Source organism: Drosophila takahashii, chromosome 3R (genome assembly GCF_030179915.1).
Source record: "Drosophila takahashii strain IR98-3 E-12201 chromosome 3R, DtakHiC1v2, whole genome shotgun sequence".
Lineage (NCBI taxonomy): Eukaryota > Metazoa > Arthropoda > Insecta > Diptera > Drosophilidae > Drosophila > Drosophila takahashii.
The window spans coordinates 38,561,088-38,586,464 of record NC_091681.1 but is presented as its reverse complement, the minus strand read 5'-3'; the positions used below and the strand labels follow the sequence as shown (position 1 = coordinate 38,586,464).

The following is a 25,377-nucleotide window of genomic DNA, read 5'->3' as shown; positions in this document are numbered from 1 at the left end:
AAAGACATTTGGAAAGTCTATTGTATAATGAAATCTTTCTCTTTTTCATACTAAAATTAATATTATACTTATAATTCCAACAGACCAAACCCCCAAATAATATGAATACTTTCCACAATTGGTTTCATTTAATACTTTATTTTCTTGTATCATAAAATTAGATATAATGTAATAAGTTTTTATAAATAAATACACAAAACATTTGTATCCGTTAGAAGTGTTAATCGTTCTTCGTTCCTCGCTCGTCCTTACGTTCTGGGTATTCTAAAGTTTATGTCTTGCTCGCTTTGAATGCTTTGTTTCTGTAGTCAGTAGTAACTATTTGAATGACTCTCGTATACGTCGTATACCAGAGCTGAGAGGGGGCCTTAGATCTAGGTGGTTTATCGGTTATTAGAGCTATTTTTACCGTGCCTGGAAATCCTATTCGACTATTTACAATATTGCTAGTGAATGTAATGTAATATTTGGCTTATACTTTTGCTACCCCGCTACGTTGCTCGTTTAAAACTTATGTTCTACATACACTGGCGTATATATATTTAGGGATTTTACAATCGAGATATTTCTGTGTGTGTTTTGGTTAGTTCCGAATTAGGGCTAGGATCGGTTAGAATAATTGAGATTAATACAATACATGCCAATTTTGCAATCGTTTTAGGCTAATCAGTCTAAATAAATCGATGCGAACGCCAAACGCGCAAGCGAGAACGAAAATTTCTCTAATTTTCTGTCTAAATATTTCAATCTAAAATCAAGCTAATCCTTAATCTAAGCTGCGTCATTTCCATAGTGCGGTGTTTAGTTCAAGAATATTGCACAAATGTTTTTAATTGTCAAGCTGGGATGAATTGGGCTAACCGGAATGCATTGCCTATTGCATTGAGTCATAGTGTATGTTTTGTATTGGGTGGGTTGATTTTAATGCTCAAACAAAAAAAAATTAATATCCTAGGGGCTAAAAAAATCTATGCTTAATTCTAAGCATTTTTCACTTGCATCATGTATAGGTTTTAATATTTTTCCATGCATTAAGAGTTTATAAATGGGATCTAAAGGGGCCATAAAAATATAGTAAGGATGTACATCAACCTAGCCTCATTTTCCCTAAGCTTTGACCATTCAAACTAAAGATCAGCAAGACTAAGATGCTTAGAACTAGGCATAAAAAACAAACAAAATAATAACCTAACCACCCTGTTGTATGTTTTATAACTATGTCGTGTGCTTTGTACTTTCAAAACTGTTGGAGACAGAGAGTAGACGTGACGAGAACTAAATAAAGCTGAAAACTTTGCACTTGGCGTTACCCACTAGCTATTAGAACTAAGCCACAAATAAATATCAATAAATATTTCCGCTAAATAGACTGTATAGCGGAGACCCTAACCCTCCGAGCGGAAAGTGAGATTGAAGGTGCGCAGTTCCATGGGCTCCAGACTGATCTCGGCCAGGGATCGGATGTGGAAGCTATCCCTCGTCGCCTTCTGCTCCGTCCCCGTCAAGCTGGTGGCCTCGATGGTGTGCAGACTGAGCCGACCCAGCTGCACATTGCCCAATCCCTTGCTGGACAGCGGACACACGGCCTCCATGGACAGATCCCGGCCAGCACTCACGCTGCAATCGAATCCCTGGCGATGCAGGACCAGCAGCGCCGAGGCGGACGGAAACAGCTGCAGCTCGGGATCGGACAGGGTGCGCAGGGTGGTCAGATGGACGTCGCAGGGCAGCGCTCCCTTGGGCAGCAGCCTGACCAAAGGCAGCAAGCCTGCCGAGAGTTCCGGCTGCTCCAGGCTGCTCACAAAGTACAGATTCGGTGGGTAACGCAACGCGTTGGCCAGCTGCTGAGCCTGCTGGCTGAGAACCTTGTAGCTGGGCGGCTGGGTCACGTGCTGACCACCAGGCAGATCCTCCACGAGCAGCCAGAACTTGTGCCGCGTCAGCCGGCTGTCCACGACGCCCTCGCCCATCCCACGATAATCGTCGTAGAGGGTGCGCCTGTCCAGCATTACCTCCAGCTGGCCGGGCTCATAGCTCGCGGCTCCTTGGGCATGGGTGGTCAGCAGGGTGAGCCGGAGACGGGTGTCCTGGATAAAGGCGCCCGAGGTGATGGGGAAGTAGTTGCCCTCGATGCCAATGGCCGGCACTTTGATGCGTCTGAAAAGGGGGGTTAAATTTAGTATTTGATTTCATTCATGCACACAAAAAAATTTGGTTGGTAAAAATGACCAATGAAGATAGTTCAGTAACAATAAACAATAGTACTTTAGCAATAAAAAGAGTCTTCCGTTAAACTACTATTAAAATAGTTACGGTTACGGGATGTGTGTATTTTGTTTTTGTACTTTGTAACTATTTTAAATAGTTGTTTAACTATGAACAGTAGTTACTTTAACGTATAAAATATAAATAATTGTAAATTTACTATAAAAATAGTAAGTTAACTGCAATTTATGGTCTGGGCATTTTTTACAGTTGCGTAACTATTTTTTATAGTAACCCTTACGTTTACGTATTGCATAATAGTAACTATTTACTTAGTAGAATTGACAACTTTTGTGGTTGGGGACTGTTTGACAACTATTACAGTTGATTTTACCAAGTTTATTTTTTGTGTGTGGATTTCCTTAAATCCCCAACTTACTCGTGATATTGGAAGCCATTCTGATCGCTGTAGAAGATGGGCAGCTCGGGCATGGTGGCCGCATCGGCTGGCTCCTTCAGCGGATCGCGCTGCAGCGGCACCTGGGCAATATTATCTATGTTGGTCACCAGACGCATGAACAGCTCAGTCTCCCGATTTTTCGGTGGCGGCTCAAAGTCTATATCATTTTCCACATATATAGCAGCATCCAAATGAGTCCGGGTATTGAAGATGCGCACTGTGTGGGCCAAGAAGGGTCCGTAGATCACCGTCACATCGCTGGCAATCGGGCCCGAGGTAATGATAATCCGCATATCCGTGTAGCCCTCGAGCACCTCCTTCTCGGCCTCGCTCTGCTCGGGATCGGTTTTGAAGAGATAGGCACCCGAGTGGAACTGGGCACTGCGATAGGCGGCGAACTTGATGTTGCACTGCAGCGGCTTGAGCAGCTCCTTCTTCTGGTTCTTGCGCGTGATGGTCTTGAGGAAGCCACTCTTCTCGTCGAACAGCAGGCGCATGTGGGGATTCTCCAACTGGATGTCGCCTGTATAATGAATATTATATTAAATAAGACGAGAAAACGCTATAGTTGGAGTTGGAGATAAGCAAGCAGCAAAGCTACTGCTTGCACTGCTTGCATTTCTTTATTTGCTCATAACTTTTTAATGAAAGGTCCGATTTAAAAAATTTTTTCTACAATTGCTTTTGTACTTTTCAAAAATCTTTAAAGATGTGGCCGCCAGACACATTTTAAAATTGTTTAAGGCGTGGCACTTGTGCTGCGCAGGAACCTCAAGCTACTAGCTTAAAGCCAATCTTCTAGCTTTTATAGTTTCCGAGATCTCAACGTTCATACGGACGGACAGACGGACGAACGGACATGGCTAGATTGACTACTTTATAGGGTCGGAAAAATATTTATAAAGGCTACAATAAACTCACCCGCTGGCTTGCCGCGTGCCTCGAAAACCGGAGCTGGCGAGGATTCAGCTTCGATTTCAGGCGGACTTACGGCTGCCGCCGCCGCCTCCGTGCAGTCATCGCAGTAGATGGTGGCTATGTTCCGCTTGAAGTTGACCTCGTCCACCTGAACGCGATAGGTGCTCAAGGACAAGGGCTCCAGTTCGGCCACAAACATGACCTCGAATTGCCGTGTCGAGGTGCGTATGCGTCCCATAGTCCCCGATACGGATGTGCCCAGACCCTGTTCATAGGTATCCGTGATGTTCCACACCGGATTGATCTGGATGTGACTCAGCTCCACGCCCTTGTCGTTGAGTATCTTCACGTTGGGATGCAGGACGCGCAAAGTGACGATCTCCAGACGCTTCTGGGCCAGTGAATTGTACAGGACAAAGCTGCCCACCGATCCCGAGGAAGCTGGCGATCCACCTGCCCCACCCTCACCCGCCGAAACAGTGGGCGTGGACTCGTCTCCATTGGCCATCTGGATGGGCATCTTCCGGGGCAGCTTATTGAAGTTATCCCGCTCGAATTCGCTGAGCAGAAAGCCGTGATGTCGCGGCTGACCCTTCTGTACGAGGAGTTCCAGGCAGGATTCCTGCATCTTGACCATGTTCTGGGTGCTCTCAAACAAGCGCATCGCATAGTCCCGCATCACGGCCGCCTTGGAGGTGCCGGTGATGGCATCGTGGTGCTGGAAGAGACCCAAATTCCGCCTGGCATTGATGATCAGCTCGTAGTTCTTCTCGTAGATCTTGATGGCATTCTCCCGCTTCGCCTGGCGGGCCGTGTTGTAGGCCAGCGTGAAGACAATCTCGGCGGAACGCAGCTGGTGTTCCAACTCCGAGCTGAGAAGCTTATAGAAGGGTCGTGTGGTGAAGTAACCCGACCAGTAGGCAGGTCTGCCCTCCGAGAAGATGTCCGAGTAGACGAAGAAATCACCCTTGAAGCTGGGAAAGCCCGGCGATCGGTCCTTCATCCTCTCCTTGATGGCCTCGAAGTAATCACTGGGCGTCCCGAAACGGATATCCGCATTGTAGAGCCGCCGATTGGCCATGATGTGATCGATGAGCTTCTTGTAGTTCTGATACTGCTGGTCCACCTCGCGATCCTTGTTGTACCGGAAGTCATCGCCCACCGGAATGAGCGCCACGTTGTGCGGAAATAGAGAGGCTGTCCGCGCATATTGCTCTAGTAACAACTGGGCTTTGGACTCCAGATTGTCGTCCGTGATGAACTGCGCCTTCACCGAGTACTCGGTGTATTCCCCAGGAATCTTGCGGAAATCGAAATTCAGACAGATGAAGGGATGCGGGCCGCAGGAGCCCTTGATCGAGTAGATATCGAAGGGCATGTTGTGGGTGAGCAGGCTCCCGGTTTCGCTCTCCTTCTGGCCACTCCTTCCCCTCCAATACGGTTTCCAGATGAAGTCACCTGACTGCTGGCGGGCGAACCACTGCTTCCAGGCGTAGTGAATCCTCTGGATGATGGCGCCCTCGAAATTCGCACCCGAGAGAAGATACGGCACCGTGCTGCCATGGCCAAAGGGATCGATGGACCAGCCCACCTTGGGCGTCACATTCAGGTTGTTCTTCAGCCACTGATGACCCTCGATGAGCTGATCCAGCATGGGGTAGATGTGCACATTGGCCTCGTCGGTCATCACCCAACCGCCGGTGGTGATCTCGATGCGACCGGAGTCGATTAGTCGCCTAAGGGCCCGCTGCTTGGTGGGATGTGCCTGGTCCCACCACAGCTGCAGGAAACTGATCTCCGACCAGATGAACGTCATGTCCGTGTATTCTTGCATTTTCGTGACCAGCAGATTGAGGATCTGCCGAGAGTCCGACTGGAAGTAATTGGTGAATGTCTTCAGCCAGCCGGGATCGTTGTGCGAATGCGGCACCACTATGATCTTCAGTGGCGGCCGCTGCTTGTCCTTCTTCTGGGCATCGAAGCGCTCCTCGAAGCCGCGATCCCAGTACTCCTTGGAGCGCATCCATTCGGGCTGGGGGAAAAAAAGAATAGTTTAAAAAGGCTATCTAAAGAGCATTGTAGTTAGGGTTTGAAAAATATCGACAGTTTCCTTTTCTCTATATTTCATTTGTGTTTTCCCTTCAAAACATCAATATTATCGAATCGATATTGTCAAAAAATCGAAAATATCGATCATTTTATATTTAATTGGTGTTTTCTCTTCGAAACATCGATATTATCGAATCGACATTGTCAAAATATCGAAAATATCGATACTTTTATATTTCTCTACAATTTATTGGAGTTTTCCCTTCAAAAGATCGATATAATCGAAAAGACATTGTCAAAATAACGAAAATATCGATCATTTTATATTTCTCTATATTTTATTGATGTTTTCCATTTAATACATCGATATTATCGAATCGATATTGTCAAAAAATGGAAAATATCGATAATTTTCAAGCTCTAATTGTAGTGCTTCTTCCTCTCACCTGAAAGTCGAACTTGCTGTGCTCCTCGCTGGCGGTTATGTTCGTGTTGCTCTGGAGCAGCTCGTAGCACTTGTCGCCCCATTTGCTGTTGGCGTACTGCTCCTCATCCTCCTGCTCCTTCGACTGCACCTCCGGAGATCCCGATGCTGGCGCCGCCGCCTTTGTTTCCGACGATCTCTTCTGGCTGGAGATGATGCCCGTGTGCAGTTTCTGTTGGTGGGCCAGTGAAGAGGAGCCTCCTCCGCTAATGCTGAAACCGGTTAGGCCATTGAGCGGTGATCCCCGCAACGCCGCCGATGGAGCACCCGTCTCCGAAATGGGCGTCGGATTGGGCTGGCCAATGGAGATGTAGTACAGGCAGAGCAGGATCGTCACAAATGCCGATAGCAGGCCGATGCAGCGCGCCGATCCGCGGCGGAAGAGCTTGAATGACATCCTGGTCAGTGGACTGCGTTTGCCGGTCGCCGGCTGGAATTCCCCGGGATGATCTGGCTGCTGGGCTTCTTCTTCGTTAATTGGACTGTGTTCTACATCTGAAAAAAATATGAAAATAATTTATATTTATTTAGAAATTTTTTAAAATGCTTAAAGATATTTAAAAAGGTCACCAAGCATTCCTGCGGTCACACGCCTATCTTGCATTGGGCACACGTCTATTCTTCTTTGTATCGCAACCAGCTCCTAAAAACCCTTCACAAAATTCAATCCTTTTCTTTATCCCGCAGCACACTGCTTTTAATCCAAAATAACTATCATTTAAGCCGTTTATGCATGCAGAAAACATGAAAAAATACGTAGATTCTGCCACATCCATTGCAAACTTAATCCGGCTTCTGATTTTATTTTTCCCTTTCCTCGGTAATCCTGTCTGGGCTGCTGTCCTTGCCGCAAGAGCGTTTGAATATTTTATACGGAAGAGGGCAGCAAGTTTAGTGGAGAATTTAATTAAACCATAACAAGGACGAAGGACGAGGGAGGGGCCGGAAAATGCCTGGGGCCTGGTGTAAGGAATGCATAAATGCTTGTCAAGGATAAGTAAAATCCTAAGCAAGGTGCTTGTATGCTTTTCCAAATTAAAACGAGACCTTAATTAAAAAGGAACTTCGATTTGCCCAGCGTTTACTAACAAATGTCAAAGCCATTTAAATTTGAGATCATAAAAATAAGAGAAAAATAAATTCCGCACCTACAAGTGTTTGCCATAAACCTCCCATAGTTCGTGTTTAAGTTCAAAGTTCAGCACAGCAAACGTCAGCACATCAGAAAATACCCAAGCACGCAAGTCAAACTAACTAAACGAACTATGCAAACTGAAAACTCAATCAAAAACTCTTCACATGTTCGTAGGAGAACTTTTATGCAATGATGAAATTATTGCATAGTTTGCCACAAACTTTTTGTGCCCATAACGCCGGAGCTTCGAACTCCTTAAAACCCAGGGCCAACCCACAAATTAATAGTCTTCACAAAAAACAAATGCACAATTTTGCACTACTGCACATGATTTATTCGCTTTTATTTGCCATTGGCCATAATTTAGTCTTTTTTATTTCTGTTCGACACGCAGGGAAAACATTAACTCCTGCCGGCGGAACGCTGAATTCAATTTAATTAAAATTTAAAAGCATTTAAGGTCCAACGAGCAGCGTTGCAGCTCCATTCAAATGTTTCAGTTGGCTAGAAAAGGGGGAAAATCAGGGGCTCAGCGGGCATTAACTGATGTTGCCACAAGCCACCACCTGTCACCCAGCGGAACCCCACCACATAACCCTCCTCAAACCAACCGCTCTTATGGTAATTTAAGCGTTTCCCCCCCGCCATTTCCCCAAGAGCCTCATTCATTTCTCCTCTTTTGCTCCACAGAGAAATGCGGCAAATGTGCTATAAAAGCAGAAAAAAAGAAACCGAGAAACCAAAGCTTAAGCTCTCTAGAAACGCTCAAAGGGGCGACGATGCTGCAGATTCTAAGGGAACCCCGGCGCTTTGAGATCTTTGAGATACTGCAAAACTTCTCTTCACCCAACAATTCCCAACAAAGTTTGCCTCAATTATTTCAATTAGTCGAATATTTTCACTTCCTTCCGACCAAGGAGCTTAATAACTTCCTGAAAGAGGCAACCGAAGAAGCCGGGCGTCAACTGCTCCGGGCATCGTGTCCTTGACCCCCATCAAAATGTATTGCGAGCAAATTTATCCAGCATTAGTGCACGGAAAAATACAAGTCTTTATAGAGCTTAGAAAAAATAAATAAATTTATGACAGTCAGAAAAAAAGAATTTGTAGAAATGTTAAAATAAGAACTAAAATCTTTAAGCTTTTAAAGTAAACTAAATTTCAAATTACGTTTACAAAATAAGTATTAAATAGAAATAAGTTTAAAAAAGAATTCCTACCTAGTTTATAAAATATCATCATAATTTAGTTAGTATTAGCACTGCATTTTAATATATTAGCTTATTATTATGATGATAATGAATATAACATAATAATGAATACAACAAATTCCTTTGTTTTTTCTGTGTAACTATTTAAGAGAAATGTTTAGAAAAATAGAGACGAGTGGTACGAACTGCTGTCATCACGAATGTTGGCAGGAGTTTTCTGGCAAATTTGATTCCATTGCAAATTGCACTTTGTCAACCTTTTTGTGCGCTCCAAATGGACGACAACTTTCATCTGGGAGTCAACACGTACGTATAGCATCCTTCGGTTTCCTTTGACGTGTTATCCCTTTTTTTTCTGTGGCTGCTTCCCGTCACTTTTCTCCTTCTGCACAATATAATTTCGAGTTGGAAAATGATTTTGTTTTTTTTCTGTTTCCTTAGTTTCCTCTTTTTTTCCTATTTCTAATTGTGGGTGTGCGTGTTTTCTATCCCTCAACGTACAGAAGGAAACCCAACTCAAAAAGTCAGCTTTGCTGCTATCCTAGTTCCTTTTCGTCCTTGCTCCTTTGCTCCTTTGCCCCTTGACCCCTTGAAGTCCCTCTGAGGAAGCTTAATTTCGTTTGGAGTTGCAACTTGGAGCGCCCATGTGAATGTTTTCAATGCAAATGGATATTTTTGCTACCCTGTTCTGAGAAAAAGTAAAGGGTATATGGGTTACTTACTTAATATAAACCCTTTAAAGTTTAAACCGAATACGAATACCTTCATAACTTTCATACTTCGAAGTTCTATGCATTTATTACTCACATAAAAGAAACTAAAAGGTATCTGCTAGTCGCATCGCTTGATTTAAATAATATCTACATTTTGTTATGATGTATTGGTTGGTTCGGTTGCTTTTCTTTGTGCTCTTGCCAACCAAATTTGTAGTTTTGTGTATGGAAAACTTTTCTGAAAGCCCTCCGAATCAATTGTAAACTTTGCTGTTAGCTATTTTCCTGCATTTTTCTTTTTTTTTCAATGGGAGTTGAAGTTTTGTATTGTTGTTATTCAATTTCATAATACTTTTCCAATTGAATTTTAGCTAACAGAAACTTTCGCACAATTGAAAGGGGAAACAAATTTGTCGCTTTTTTGTTTTAATTCAAACTAGGAATATAATCACAATTGCGACACCTTTAAAAGTAATTTCCTTTTAATTAAAACTTTCGGGCAAAAAGTTAATTGAAAGTCATTGCAGTCACCTAAGGAAGTCGAAAAAGAAGGCCAAGAAAGAAACCCAAGAAACAGAAGGCAGAAAAGTGTGAACGTAAATTCAGTTCAAAAATGGTAAACGTTGTTGGGAGGCCAAAAAAAAACAACAAGAACAATAGTTTGCATAAATGGCACGGAAATTGCAGCTGCAGCTGAAGGCAAGACGACAAAAAAGCCCTTTCCACGGAGCCTCAACAAACTTAAAACGGTTAAAAAACTGTTTTCTTAGCGGCAAACGCAAAAAGTTCCCCAAAAAATAACCAAGAAAAAAGAAAGGGAAAAAATTGAGCAGGAAAAGTCGAATTTGGTATACACTTTAAATAGTTATTACTTATGGTAGCTATAGGAGAAATTACTGATAGGAAAAATCAACATAAATATTGCTAAAACATATCCACTTAGGTTTATACTGTAATATCTTGAATATAATTTAAATATCTTTAAGTTTTGGAACTTTAAAAAGTGCAAAACATTACAAACTTTCTACCATAGCTAAAACACCCTTCTGCGAGGGTATGGAAACACAAATTTCAACTCTGACTTTGGACTTTGGGAGTGGCAGCTGAGGTTCCCCATGCTCCCTTTTTTGCCGATGTCTGAAAATGGGCAATACGAGAGCTCCGCCGAGGGCAGGGAGTTTAGGGGGGTCCCAGAACTTTACAAAGAGTTCATGCTTTTTTAATTAAAGAAACTAGCGTTGCAGCAAAGCGCCAAACCGAACGGGGCAAGAAGCTCCGCCAAAGGGGGTGAACAACCAGTTATGGCAATTTTCCGGGGCAGATGAGCATGAGTAATGCGCCGGTTAAGCCGCCAGTAGAGCGTGTGGGTTTGGCATGTGCCCGCAACACATAATCGTATGAGACTCCAAAAAAATAAAAAGAGAAGCAAAATAACTTGAGACCATCCGGGCCAAGTTGGGCCAAACTATAGTGGGTCATTAGCATAGTCAGCGGAGCAAAAGCAAAAACCAAAAACAGGCCTAAGAATTATGAGAATTTTTTGGGTGTGGCGACATATGGAGGGCAATTACCAGAGGAAGTTGTCAAGATCTAGCGAAAGATGTAACAGAAAAGTGATTATAATTATCAAGATTGTTCCACTTTTCATTTTTCTTTTACTTCATAATTGCATTTTAACCATCAAAAGATGAATAGCTGTGAATTAGGCCTACTTGGCCTGCATAATTGAACTAGCAATTAAGTTTATTAAAAATTTAAGGGCTTAGACTAAACAACAAGGAATCTTTTCTTTCTTCTTTTCTATATGTGCAATTATTTTAAAAGTATTCTAACAATTTAAAAAAAAAATTTTAATTTAATAATCATAATAATAATTTTTATAGGAATTTATTTAAACCTAAATATTTCACCTCCCTTAAAATTATCTTTAAAGGTACCTACAAATGACAAATAAAAAATTACCTTTATGTTGGAAGCCTCATTAAAACCTCCTCGTTGCCTTCTCCTTAAGATTTATGCTTTTATGTTTTATGTTTTACAACCCATAAAACAAAGTCGCTCCCCACATATCACACCTTTCCCGAGACTCACCCACTCGACGACCACAATTGAGTAAATGGAACCAAAGCAAACAAAACAAAACAAAAAATCGGGGAAAAAGAAAAAAGAACTCCCGCTGCACTGGAGGCCCCATGTCAATGGCAAACCAACGAAGCGAGCGAGGAAATTTTTGGAGAGAAGGGAGAATACCTATGGAACTGGATGCCGTTAGACAAGTAGAACTTTTCAAGCTGGCCCCGACGAATTCACAGTTACTCACTTATGCAGGGACGCCATTCGTGACATATGGACAAATGGGAACAAAAAAAAAAGAGAAAAACATTAAAGTCTGTGCCCATAAACTTGGCCAAAAGCACGGGCCAGTCGGACCATAAAGGGATTGTTTGGAGTGGTAAGAGAGGAAAAGCAGCGGGAGTAGCGCCAATGTTGATTAAATGTCAACGGGAAAAAACCAATTTGCGATACTGTAGCATACGGGTTTCCATATTTTCTCACAGGAACTCAAACTGTGACTCACCAATGATAAATAGTCCAGAGAAAGCTACTCTTCGATCGCTATGGTTTATTTCCTCCAACGGTTTCGGTTATTAAGCAATCAAAACTCATTTGCTAATATCTGCAATTGATTGTAGAGACACAGATAAGCAGTCTCGTCGAAAGCTCTTCCGTTCCACACACTTGAACACTAATCGAATAGACCATGGTACATAATCCACGTATTTCGCCAATTAGGTGAGTCCAATTGATTTGCCACTAATTAAAGGCAGTTCTATGCAAGCCGTTCAGATTGCGCCAATCGATGGCAACCGCAAATAATATTATATTATTTTTTGGGTTGGATAGATACCACAATTATGTGAGTAATGTTGTCAACATAAAGGCATTGTAAGGCATTAAAATGTGGGATCAAAAAGGTCATGTGGTTTATTTATAAAACGTTTAATTAAATGGATCTAATGTTTTGTAATACTCCAGTTGATAAAATGGAAATCCCAATGAACACCTTTGTTCCCAATTTTGATTCCTAAAATGTAAATCGGACAATTCATTAAAAAGTTATGGGCAAGTTATAGAAAGTCCGCATGCAAGCAGTGCAAGCAGTCGCGTTGGTCTTCTTTAGCTAAGTATAGCTATAGCTTTCTTTCTTGTTTTAATTATGTTAGCTCAATAAAAATACTCATGAAAGTACTTTCCTCGTCTTCCCTTAAGCCACCATCCCAACAATTTAAGATTCTATTTTTACCCTTACCCCTTATTAGTTTATTGATATGGCTTGGACTAAGACCTTAACGCCGAAAGCTATAAAATGCTTTAGATGCTGACAAAGCACAAGTCGCCTCATAAAATGTGCGTCTTTTTTTCCCGGAACGTGAGACTTTTTACATTGTGCGGAAGGTTTCCCTATCCGTTGTGTGTTGGACTTTTTTTTTGCTTTGTTTGGCCAAATGTACGCAGAGAAGAAAAATGAAATGAAAATTAATTCTTGTTTTTGTTTTTCGTTTTTTTTTCACGCGGTGCCAAGACAAAAGGAAAATGGGGCGGGGATCTCTCGGTGGAGCATTGCGAACAATAACAACGTTTATGGCTTTGATTATGAAATTTTCCGTTTCAATTTCATGGAGCTAAACGGTGGGAAAAGACTTACTCACTCGCCAAGATAAAATGTAATGTATATGTAACAGGTTTACAGTTACCGATCGCTTCCACATACGTAAGTAAATATGGCTTAGATCCCCACATATTGTGGGAACTTTGAGTGAGTTGGAACCTCAAGTGGTTTGACACCATTCGCTCTGAAAGACTGAGATTCGGACCTGGACCTGTGAAGTGGGTCCCATCCAACCAGCCAGCCCTATTGTCCCCTTTTTGTTTACCTAACTTTACTTTACTTTAATAAAAGTTCTGACTCACTGTTGGTTCAAAGTGTTAACTAATTGGGAGCTTGGAGGTAATGAGGCAAACAAAGCGGATTTCTTTACATTTACAAAGAATTTTTGAAAGACCTTTGAAGCTTCTTAGACTAATTTATTTTTCTTAGGGTTGGTTGAACTATATTTTGCAAACTAATTTTCATTGTAGTAAATTTCAACTTAATTCACGGTAGGCTGCATTTATTAGTACCCATTTAAATGGTGTTTAAACATATGACATCTAACGCTTGCCATTGAAAATTCATTTAAATGTTGTGAATAATTAGTTTTAAATATTTTTTTCTAAGCTTGTGTTTTTATTTATAATTAAATGTACATTACTACCCGTTGTTAGATTTAATTAGCTCACATAAATTACAACCGGATTTATGATAATGTGCATTTGCGGCCTTTTAAAACATAATTGTGTGGACCATTTAAATGGTGTTTAAATTAATGGCTCCTAGCAATTTGCAATTGAAAATGCATTTATGAATTATTTATTCTTAAATGGAATTTGAATAGATTTAAACCAATGCATTGTTTTGTTAGCTAATTTAAAAATGCGAAATGTCCACTCACGTATCAATTGTTGCCTTTTACTAACAGTTTTCCAAACGAATTCCATGTTGGCTCGTTAGCAAATGGGGTCACAAATCACTGGTTACAAAAAAAAACCAGAACAGAATTCTGATTGACCAAAGATGACCATTTAAGCCCAGAGCGGGTTCTGCACTATTTAGCAAAAAATAAACCGAAACGCGAGCTTTTGCGACCGCTAACCAAGTGTAACTGTGGCCAAAGCCAGAGCCAAATGACACAAGGCCAAACTGCAGACCGTGGCTAACTGGGTTCCGATAATAATGGAACCTCCATCCGGAACATCCATCAGCGACGTGTCCCATACGTTTTGGCCAATTCACGGCCCTCTCTCTCCTCATTTTTCACGCATCATTAGCAGCCGCCTGGTAATTCCAGGGAGATCTCCATGTTTCGGGGTGGAGGATCGGATCGGATCGAATGATTGCTTTGTGCGAGTCGGTCGGTTTATGCGGTAAAGCGATACGATTGCATGATGACATGACATCGCAATAACCAAAAACCTGCCACCGGAAAATTGACAGCACGCCATCCGCAAAATGTGGACGGGGGAAATTTGAGTATGAACTAATGAAAATAAATAATAACCGCATGGAGTTGGAGACGAAGTCGATCCGCCGACTCTTGTCTTTGTTGGGGGTCGTTCGATTCAGCTAATTTTAGTGACACGAAACCGGGAAAATATACTTATCCGAGAAATCGATACGCGGAGCTCACTTAAGTGTAGGATCCCAGGCGCTTAGAAGAAACCCAAAACTTAAGGGAAACTTTAGATGTCCTCGTTTAGTCGCTGAAGAACCGCTGATTAAGATGTCGAGATTTGATATTTTTAGAATATTTATAAGAGAGATTATTCAGAGAAAAAATATAACGGGACTTTAGAATAGGGGGTCTATAAAAAACATAATAGAATTCATAAAATTAACATTTGCATATAAAAATGAACTATTAGAAGTATTTTATCTTCTTCTTTCTTTATAGCGATCCAGTTATTTAAAAACTATATATCAAGACCAAATCTAGATCTAGATCACTTGCTACATACAAAAGACCCCCGAGGAACCCACTTTACAGCCATGTCCTTCCATTTATCATTGTTGGACCTTAATATAAACTGCAATTTACATGTCTATTACATAAACTTACATTACCAACTTACACACAAAGCGATGGGATGGCAAAGGAAACGTCCTTTCGTCCTGGCTGCGGAACAAGGACAAAACACATAAATCAGCGCCCGAACGAAAAAACACAGACAGACACTCGCAGCTAAAAGTTTTTCCTTGTTTCACACAATGGCAAAAGAAAGAGGAAATGAAAGTTTCCACCTTTTTTTCGCTTAATTTAAATGAATGCCCGTCGAATTGAATCCTTTATTGGCCCTGAATGGAATACTCGTAATTAGAGACAAAGCTACAAAGCCATTGTTGACCTTTCACTCTGATTTGCAGTAACAATCCCCCCCACTTCTGCGCTACCCCTACAATTTATTTGTATTTTTCCACTCGCGTTGTCCTTGCCGGCGAAAAAAAGGATCAAATAGTGTGGAGCTGCCTGGAGGAGCTCGCGACGCACCCACTACCAGAGACCGAAAACGACTGAGCGCGAAGTGAACGAGGAGCCCGCAGGAAACCAGGCTCTCTTTGATACTTCGCCGGAACTCGGGTTGCGTTCGGGTCACCTCGGCTCGTTAGCAGCCGGCAATTGCAGCAGCACCATCCACACACATATCTCCCATCTCCCGCCCTTCCTCGAGTGGTGGTCCCTTCGCCAGTGCTGCCCTAGGCATATATAAATATATATTTTAAAGAAAACATAGCTTACAAAAATGTTGGAACTCTGTTTATAGCACTGTTATTTTCTAGTGTAACTACTGTTTGGACTTGACCATCTGATAGAACTGAAACCCCATTTGTGGTTCTTTTCGGTTAGCCAGCAAGTAGATATTATAGCGATTTAAATTTATCAAGTAAAAATTTTCTATATCTTGAGTACATCTTATTTTTTTGTGTTTGGGATTAATATAGATATGCCCCTATATTCAAAGTTTTAACAAAATTTGATAATAAGTTATACCTTTTAATGTCTTTAGATCAGATAATATCAATACAGTATCCCAGGACCGAATCTCTATAGCCTTCGGATTGGATTACAAGTGAACATACAAAAAATATATTTCTTTTTGCAATCTTTTTCGCTTCTAGGTATCGATAATATAAAGGATTTAATGGGAATCGTAATCTTTTTCGCTTCCACAAATGGAAAATATGTTGATCTTAATGGTTATCTTACTTTTATATTTATATTTATTTTATTTCAATTTTAAATTTAAAATGAAATATGTTTTATTGCCATTACAATTTATTAAAATAAATAATATATATTTTAGCTTTATGATAGCACTTTATTTAGCTTATTTTGGGCATTCAAAGAATGACATCTCTAGAAATGGAAGCTGCGAATCTACTCGGTTACGTTGTTGCTGGCTCTGTTTTCCTTCTGATGGCCAGGTTTGGCTTTAGTATTTGCTTTGTCGGCGCCGTCAACATCAGAACCATATTCCTAGTCATCGCCGCCCCCTAATCCCCACCTCCTCCCCCTTTTCAGTCCCCTTCAAACACCTTGGAATGCGGAGGTGTTCGCCAATTCGCCCCCTTTTTCTCATCTTGGCTAGCAGCAGCTGGAATTACTTTTGTTTTACAACTGGTTAAGGTGGAAAGCATCAACTGGGATTCCCGATGGTTCCTTGTTTGTCAAAGGAAGAAATTGCTTTAGCTTGTTGCTTTTTTCTCAAGTGCTGACAGCTGTACTTATTAATTATTTCTGTTGCTTCTGACGATTATTTGAAAAAGAAAACCCGGACTGAATGGAAAATGTGATTATTTTCAAGAAAAGAGTTTGATTAGGACTTCTTTCTTACTTGTTTATTCTGTCTTGGAAATATATAAGTTCTTTATCGCATCTTTTACAGTATTTTCTTTTCTTTAGTTTAATTTAATTTCTTTTAGCAATTGTAACTCTTAGACTACGAGAAAGGGCATTTACGAGCTCTTCCTTTAAACTAAATATTTAATCAACTTTACAGCTCCATTTGCACCATCTTTATTTCACTTTTCACATAATATCTTTCTTCATTTGTTGTAAAGTTCTTGAACGTCGTTGGCCATTGGTGAACCCATTTTTGGTTCTTTTACAGCCACTACGTGGAAATCTTTACTTTGGCATTAATCTGCGAACTTGTTTAAGGTGCTTTTCCCCATCCATAATACGGAATAGGAATTTTAAGAGCACTGCGTTCACCCATATATTTTAGGAATTAAATTTTATTTTTTAAAGGGGTTTTTAAGTTCTAAGCACGCTTGCATTTTGGTTTCTTGAATGTATACTTATTTTAACTATTTAATATTAATTCCTAGGTACACTAATTTTAAATATTTGTCATTAACGCGTGCACTGTCATAACTTAGATATGAGTACACCTGCCTAACCTTAAACAAAGGTAATTGTACGACAAGCTATAAATAAGATAAAGTATTATTATTGTTTTTTAAATTAAATGGCTTTAAGTCTATGGGATATTAGGGGATTTGGTATTCCCGCATAAGAAATTCTTGAAATCGCAGTAATAGTTTCTGTTAAAAATCCTGGAGTATGGCTTTTGTTTAGCCCCTTGAGAGGTCTAACTCTCAACGGCCTTTCTGCATTTTTTCTCAGCCGATTGCCGGCAAGCAATTAACTTTGAAAAATGCCTGGAAACAAGTGGAACAGGAGGAGCAGGATGAGGATGGAGCTGGGAGGGCAGGTGCCTGATGGCTGATGACTGATGGAGAAGGACGGGGGCAAAGTGGGTGGGGGAGAGTGCATCCTCGAGTGGCTGACTGGCTGGCAGCTTCAAGTGGCGAATAAGCTCCCCTAAACGGGACGAGACAAAAGAACCCGACCAGAACACTACAGAATGCTCCTCCAAGTAATCCCAGTAACTTCTAGCCATTTCAGCTGGCCAAGAAGAGAGGGGGAGGGGCTGGGAGAAGGTCGTTGTTTATCGATTGCCAAGTAAAAGCAGCCATAAAAGACTGAGGAGGAACCCGGAGAACAAAACAGAGACGGAAAGAGAGCATTCGAGAATTGGCACAGGCCCTTGAAAAAGTTGTTGGCTCTGTTGTTTGCAGTCTTCTGTTTGTTGTTAAGCCCACGCAAATGAGACGGCGACGACCGACAAACGACCAGCAACCAACGACAACGAAGATGGGCCGCAAAGGCGATGATGATAATTATGATGATGGTCACGAGAACGATGAACGGAGCAAGTGCAAGTGAAGGTACATATTAGCAGGGGGGCACGACTTATAATGGCTATCGAAAGTCTTCAAGACATACTATACAGATATAGGTTTATATCCTACAATTTCTATGTATATTATATGATATGATATGATATTATATGATATGATATGATATGATATTATATGATATGATCTGATATAATATGATATCATATGATGTGATTTTTAATAAAAGTTCGTTGTATTTAAAAGAATATTATATAAAAATGGTTCTTATCTTGATAGTTCTATCTTACATTTATTAAAATTACATCTATAGTTATTCAACATTTCAGCTTTATGATATTTTGTTATTTGATATTTTATGATATTAAAATTATGAATTGGGAATTTTTAAATGATATTTTAAATTATCGATATTTTCTAATCGATACGATATTTTTAATAATATTCGACAACCCTAACATATGATCCTTATTATCTCAGATTTCAGGGATCCAAAAAGGCAACGAAATGAAATATTCTATACAAAAATGACAGGCGAAAAATTTCGTGATCAAAATTTCGTATGGAGATTTTCATTTCGTAGGCTTTTTGATTGAAGTGAGTACTAGGCCTTTGCATTTAAAGTCTGACATTATTTAAAATCAATGGTAAAATATAGTTTCATATTATTCTAAAGGTAAATTACTTAAAAATGTAGAATAACTACGTATATTTATTTGATATGTAACATCCTAACGATTCAAATTAAAAATATATTTGCAACCTGACATGCTAGCTTTGATCCTGCGATAATACCCATGCATATTTAATTTTCGTGCTGATATTTTATTCGTTTCCCATTCGCACAGATTAAACTGCAGACAGCCGTCTGTGAAGTTTTAATTCGTTGTGTATATTGATAACTTTTTTCCAAGCCCCCGCCCCCAATAAAAGTTTAATTTTGAATGGATCAGAACATCTGCTTATCTCGTACTCCTCTTCAAAACCCTACCCCTGATCTTTGCCTTTTGCATTTACGGCCTGCCAAATGGCCATCTGGCAACCGATTGAGGGCAGAGATTCGGAAGCCCTCTTGGTTTTCGGTTTTCGGAAAGGAAAGGAATTGAGTGGAGTGGAAAGGTAGGGAAAGACCGGGTGAAAGGCGGAACGTTGTCAAGCATCGAAAATGCGGACCGGACTGCGGGGCTGACTCATTGAACCACAAGATGAATACAAGATGCCAAATCAACTCGAACGAGTTTCTGCGGCCTGCAGTTCCAATGGTCCGTGGTGGTTGCCCCCACTTACCCACTTTGGTTTTTCGGTTTTCGGGTCAATTGCATCCCGGCTTGTTGCCAGCACTCGAAATTTGAGTTCTGCACTCGGCCTAAACGTGCAACAAACGAGGCTCCAATCGAAAACTCATTCCGGGCCAAGTGCGTGCAGCGTTTGTCAAATTGCCAGTTGCCGTCGAGAGTTACCCTGGTACAAATCCCCAGATTTTCGGGCTGCATAGTTCTGCATAGTATAACTGCATAGCCCCAATTGCCCCAAACGACAGTTGACAAAACCAGACTTCAATGGCAGAAGCAACAATAACATTAACAACCGCAACATTTGTAATGGAAATTCCTGCATTGAAATCTCGTTTCATTTCGTTTAGCCACAGTTACGGTTTTGTTTTGGCCGATACCCTCCAAAAAAGGGTATTACTTCTATCCCATCAACGGCTTGACGATTAAATAATATCTTACCCATCTGTTGGCATAGAAATGCAACGTTGTAAAAACCAGTTTCATAGTGCAAAACTAGTTTATCTTTCCATTTGTTTGTTTTACTATATTCATGCAGTGTAGCTTGATTCTTTGTAATATAATCCGAAGCGATTACACATGGATTTAATTTATGTGAAAAGTATTCTTAACTTCTTCAATACAATTCCTTGAAACTTAAAAATATTTCAGATTTATCACTTTACGCTGTTTTTAGTAAGTCTTTATAGTGAACTTAAGAAGTTCAAGACTTGATTTACCTATTAAATTTAGAATAAATTGTAATAAATCAAAGATAAATCAAAAAAACCTTAGTTTAAATACCAAATACATTTAATACATATTTTTAAAGATACTTTTAAAGGGTATTCAAAGTTTCAGGATGCCACAACTTGGACCTCCCTCCTGACTTTTTTGTTGGTTTAATTTTTTGTGGTTGGTATTTGATTTTTTTTTCTTTTGCAAACTGTTGACTGCAAGTGCCATTGGCTTTGTTGCTTTTATTGGTGTTTGGCCGGGGTTTCTGCTGCCTTTGTTGGCTCCTGTAACTGTTGCGGTTCCGTCAACGTCATCATCCCCGGACGTCTGGCACCCTGGAGAAGTCAATGAACCTGCCGCGGTTCAGAGGAGGAACCGGGCGACAATTTAACTTTTCAGCTCCATTGGCCACTTGACCACCGACGACGACGACGAGGGCGGGTTTGGAATATTTTGGGCCATTACATTTGATGATCGATTGATTGTCATGATTATGGCGGAATTTTTGCCCGCTGCATCGTTTCCCTGTCTTGCCAAATGGGAGGCTCATGCAAATGAGCTAAAAATGTTTTTGGCATTCCCGCTTAACATACGACCTAATGTTTAAAAATTGCAAATTAGCAAAAATAAACAATTCAAGTGGAATAGAGTCACCAGCATGAGAACCCGGGCTCTGGAATCCCGTGTTTATGTTCGTGCCAAGCCAGATCTTTATCGACTAGTGCGAATAACTAAATTCGCAGCGACACGCGAAGAAATAAAAGCTCACCTTAAATGGATTTAGTACCTGTCCAAAACAACTAAGACAGAAAAAGCAAATAATGTGTTTCTTCAAGAATTAAGCAAGGCCATTAAAACAAAGAACCGAATAAATTGCAATCAATAAATGGATTCGTTTGTAAGAACATTTTGTACTACACAGAGAAAAAAACGGAACAATATGGAACGGATATTGCTTCATATCAATTTTTCCATATCAAAACGGTATGATTTCATATCAATTTGGTACAAAATCATATGTTCGGAAATATCATTTTGATATGAAAACAGATGGGCCAAAATTGATATGAAAAATTACTCGATGGATGATTATTTTTGGTATTTTTTTTTCTCTGTGTAGTAATAAAAAGAGAATGGGAATATATGCGGCAAATGAGTATGAGTACTTAGATATGGTTACAATCAATAAAATATTTTACATAAGATAAACTTAGGATCAATAGTTTTAAGGATCAATAGTTTTATACATTGAAATCTTTGGTGGGAAGTCGATAGAAATAAGGACGAATTTACCTATGAATTACAACCAAAACTAAATCTCAATTGTCAATTTCATGACATCAAAAAAAGTTTGTAAAAACTTCGTATCAATCGCCCCCTGTAATAAATACAAAATTACTTAATGTAAGGCAGCAAATAACTACTCGGGATGTTCTGTTCTAACAATAAAAAGTTTCCATTTGTTTCTAAAATTACCACCTGCACTCACAACATTTTATTAAAACAAGAGTTAAGTAAGCAAATCGAAGGCAAACCGAGACCGATGGCTTATAATTAGCACAATAGGCGATACAAACAACAAACAACAGACCCCCCGAATCCAGATAGTTAGATTAGAAGGGGCTCGAAAGTGGGGAAAGAATAACGCAGAGCAGAAAGCGCCCCTTGCGCGAGAAAAAGTGAAACGGACACCACAACAATGAAAAAATCAATTTAAATTGAATTATACAATGCCCAGCACACGACGAACTCGAATAAAAGCGAATTGCATGGCACAACAAAAGTAAAAATAATACCGAATCCGAATCGAGATGCTCAAAACGGGTTTAACGCTCCCCTTTCGAAGAAGAAATTTATGGTATGATATGGTTATGGTATGGGTATATATAAAAGATGAAACGATTCTGAATGAATGGGGTATAAGTAGGGAATCGAGTAAGGCTAAATAAAGATGAGCTGCATAAATTAAAGAGACCCCCTTTTCTTGCCCTGCGTCTTCCATTTTGTAACACTTTGTCTGCTCCGATTCTTATGTTGGTTTTATTTTTAACCAATCCCCAATGCGAATCGAGTGCAAAATCGGTCTAGAGTGTAGAGTCTAGACGGATAATTTAATTGGACCCACAGAAAAACACCCAATTTTCTTTGTTTGCCAAATGACTGAGAAATCCGGTTTTTTTTGACAGGGTAAACAGACGCTTTGAAGGGTGGTTGTTTTTTTATTGATTGTTGCAGGTCCTACAAACCGCATCTCTCAATTTCTCACCTTTTGTTGAACTCTGATTTGGTTAATAACTTTTCCGAGTTTCCTTAACTCCCACGCACACAAACATGATGCTTACAATTTTCCCGTAATCCTTCACTCACACACGTGCACTTACACCCGCGCAAAAACAATTACAGTCGGATCGTAAATGTAAATACAATTTTGTAATGTGCGATATTACATAAAATTTGACAGTGGTTTGGTCCTATGCTTAAACGGTTAATAACACTTGATGTAAGTCCGCGTTGTAATCAATAAAATGCGACAATGCGACCAAGCGGCAATGTTGTTTGGAATGGAGACCTTGAAAAACATCCGCCCCCAACCGAACGATTTGAAATTTTTTCGCCGACTGGCCGTTGGTTTTGACTTGCCCCGAATTTTAGGACATTTTTGCGGCTTTGCGGTATATTACATGCGCGCAGTCGCGGTCACACTACTGCATTTTCGCTAAAGCGCCAACGCGGCCAAAAGCTGAAGCTCGTGTGTAAATCACAAATCAAAAACTGTAGAAATGTAAAAATTTGTATCTAGTCCTCCAAAAGAAATATATCTTGTTCAAAACAAACCACAAAATGGTCCAAACTTGGAATGGAATACAATACGCGTTGAGTTTGTAATAAAATTCCTAATCGATTGGCATTTTGGATGAATTTGACCTGTGCAACTCTTTGAAAATAAAGCCATAGAAAATCCTGCAAGTCCCAATTAATTTTTTAAAAAACAAATTTTTAAAATGCCGCTTTAAACTTGTAATAAAATTCCCAATTGATTAGAATTAAAACTTTAATTTTTGACAATCTTTACATGGGGAATTATTGAAACATTGGTAGTAATTTGCTTTTAACATTTTTTTAAGTATTTTGTTGTATTTAATTAATTAATTATAACAAGCTTTATTGTCTCTGCTTCGAACCAAGGTAAAACTTGCCTTCTCTTTCTATTGTTCTCTCGCTCACTCAATTCCATTCGATAAATATTCGATACCTTGCAGAGTGGCAGAGATGATTTAACAAAGTGGCATGTTTAAAGATATGTATATATTTAATAAATGATTCAAATTAATTACAATGTAGGAATATATAAATAATTATTTAAATAAATCAGGAAAGCCCCAAAATGCCAGTGGATTCGATACCTATCGGTAACGTTTATTTGCAGTGCCACCTATCGGTAACGTTCAATTTGCTGGAACTCTAGCTACATTTGCTTTTAAATCTCGTCCTTGTAAATCTACTCCTCGTAAAAGTAGCCCCCCGGAATTGGGTTCACGGGTCGTATCATCATGCGCGACCTTTTCGGTTTTTCGGTCCCCGTCCGCCAATTCGACCAGATGATGGCTGGACTCCGTCTCTGGTGGACACCAAGTTCTCCATTCAGATTGGACTGCGAGCAGCGATCGAACCACCAACCTCCGCCGTACTCCTGGGCACAGCTGGAATCCCCGGTGCTCTCGGGATCCTGGGGATCCCTCCGCCGATCGTAGGTGCTGAAATCCATTCCATTCAGCTGCTCCAAGGCACCTGGTAGCGAACCCCGGATCTCTCCCTCCACCAAAAGCTGATAGTTGTAGCGCTCGCTGTCCAGCCGGAAAACTGGATACTCCGCCCAATCTGCGGCTTCCTGCTCCTCCTCCTCCTGCAACTCGACCCTCAACTCATGATCGTCGCGATAGAGAATCTTGTGCGTGAACTCGTTGCCGAACCAGAAATCCCGGGATAAATTGCCAAAACCCGCGCGATACTCGTCCCAAGTGCGATTAAAGTTCTCGATGGGATCGAAGGCGCCACCTCGGTTCTGGATCACCGTCCAGGCGGGACCATCGGTGGCAAAGGCGCAGTAACGCTCGTGCAAATCGCGATGGACTTCATTCCGCTCGGGAACCAGGAACCTATAGACGCCATCTACTCGCAGGTCTTCGTCCAGTTCGTAACAATCCGATTTGGCAGGCTGGTTGAAATCTACAAAGGATTATCAGGTGAGTTTATAAATTAGGTATAATATTTTTATAACCTACCAACTTTTGGCACATCCTTTTGTAAGTTCGGTTCCAAAGAAGTTTCTAAATTTTTTATAGAATCCAGATCTAGATTCTCCAACTGGTTTAGTCTCTTAAGCAATTTATTTAGACGCTCTGATAGCTCTGTCAAAGGATCTGCCTTGGAGGAGAATCTTCCTGGGGCATGCACATCCGCATCGGAGAGAAAGAGCACCTTGCTCAGCACGCGGTGAAGATTTCTCTCCAATCCATTAAGCTTCACAGTCTGCCTATCCAAAGTCTTTCTTATTGAGACTAGCTCCTCCAAAGTTTTCAAGCCCATATCAGACTTTCTTATCCGATATACAGTACAGCTGCTTCCCCAAAAAACAGAGCTCCAGGCCAGCAGGAAAATCAAAGAAAACTTCTTTAGAGAAACTAGAGAAACCATCCTTTTAAGCAATATTTTTTCCGATCTTACCATCATCTCCATTCCAAGTTCAATCACCAACTAATAAAGTCCAACACATGTTGGCAAGCCAAGTTCCACCATCTGTTATTCATCCCAATAGATCATTTTCGGTGCTCCATTTGCGTCATTTTTAAGAATATATAATTCTGTATTTTTGCGGTCCTTAGTTAATCTTCACAATTCTGTTGTATTTCTTTTCAAGTTTTAACGAATGAATCTGGATTCTAGCTTTGCGGTGAAACATACGCAGTATATAGTAAAAAACGAAATTAGAATAAACATTGTTAGCGGGCATAGCCGCACTAGGTTTGCTCATGGTTTTGTTTTGTTTTTTTTTATGTTTTTAATTGCTACAATTAGCCACTAACGTTTAAAGGTAGAAATGAAAACGCCTAAGCAACTAAAATACATTTACATACATTTATCGATCGATCGCTTTTCACGTTCCGCCCTCGAATTCCTCTCTGTCTCTCTATACATTTACAGTTGATAAACTTTTTAAAATATAAGAAATACGGGCCTAAAGCCAGCTGATTAATTGTTAGGCTAAAGGCTAAGGGGTAAGCTTGATCAATTTACAGATAATCGCTTCTGGTTTAGTTTAGTTGTTATATCGT

At 40.4% G+C, this 25,377-nt stretch overlaps 2 protein-coding genes and 1 long non-coding RNA gene across 5 annotated transcripts; 1 reads left to right on the top strand and 2 right to left on the bottom strand.

Moving 5' to 3' along the window:
• Positions 1 to 106: 106 nt before the first annotated feature.
• Positions 107 to 22,652, bottom strand: alpha-Man-IIb (alpha-Mannosidase class II b). Of its 3 annotated transcripts, none has more exons than XM_017139870.3 (5): positions 22,311 to 22,652; positions 6,079 to 6,611; positions 3,587 to 5,615; positions 2,645 to 3,188; positions 107 to 2,157 (listed from the first exon to the last, which is right to left on the bottom strand). In XM_017139870.3, exons 2-5 carry the CDS (start codon positions 6,511 to 6,513, stop codon positions 1,386 to 1,388), a joined length of 3,780 nt encoding a protein of 1,259 aa, XP_016995359.3. In that variant the 5' UTR covers positions 6,514 to 6,611; positions 22,311 to 22,652; the 3' UTR covers positions 107 to 1,385. The 3 variants fall into 3 exon arrangements, with proteins under 3 accessions (XP_016995359.3, XP_070073837.1, XP_070073838.1); XM_070217736.1 differs by lacking the exon at positions 22,311 to 22,652 and adding an exon at positions 13,729 to 13,942; XM_070217737.1 differs by lacking the exon at positions 22,311 to 22,652 and adding an exon at positions 11,754 to 11,873.
• On the top strand, positions 11,892 to 12,424 carry LOC138913635 (uncharacterized). Its single transcript, XR_011419442.1, has 2 exons — positions 11,892 to 12,150; positions 12,212 to 12,424. It is a non-coding gene; the product is annotated as an uncharacterized lncRNA (long non-coding RNA).
• Positions 22,653 to 23,355: 703 nt separating the features above from the next.
• Positions 23,356 to 24,811, bottom strand: LOC108056176 (techylectin-5A). The gene is made up of 2 exons (XM_044395474.2): positions 24,328 to 24,811; positions 23,356 to 24,271 (listed from the first exon to the last, which is right to left on the bottom strand). The coding sequence occupies exons 1-2, from the start codon at positions 24,779 to 24,781 to the stop codon at positions 23,544 to 23,546; spliced, it is 1,182 nt and encodes a 393-aa protein (XP_044251409.2). The 5' UTR covers positions 24,782 to 24,811; the 3' UTR covers positions 23,356 to 23,543.
• Positions 24,812 to 25,377: the final 566 nt, after the last annotated feature.

Bases quoted from the DNA above. Each gene is read 5' to 3' on its own strand.
- alpha-Man-IIb (XM_070217736.1), bottom strand. From the start codon at position 13,774: ATGGAATTCGTTTGGAAAACTGTTAGTAAAAGGCAACAATTGATAC. The intron at 6,612-13,728 runs GTGAGTGGACAT...TATTTTTTTCAG, and splicing joins TAAAAGGCAACAATTGATAC to ATGTAGAACACAGTCCAATT. The intron at 2,158-2,644 runs GTAAGTTGGGGA...CCCCCTTTTCAG, and splicing joins AATGGCTTCCAATATCACGA to ACGCATCAAAGTGCCGGCCA.
- LOC108056176 (XM_044395474.2), bottom strand. From the start codon at position 24,781: ATGGAGATGATGGTAAGATCGGAAAAAATATTGCTTAAAAGGATGGTT. The intron at 24,272-24,327 runs GTAGGTTATAAA...AATCCTTTGTAG, and splicing joins AAAGGATGTGCCAAAAGTTG to ATTTCAACCAGCCTGCCAAA.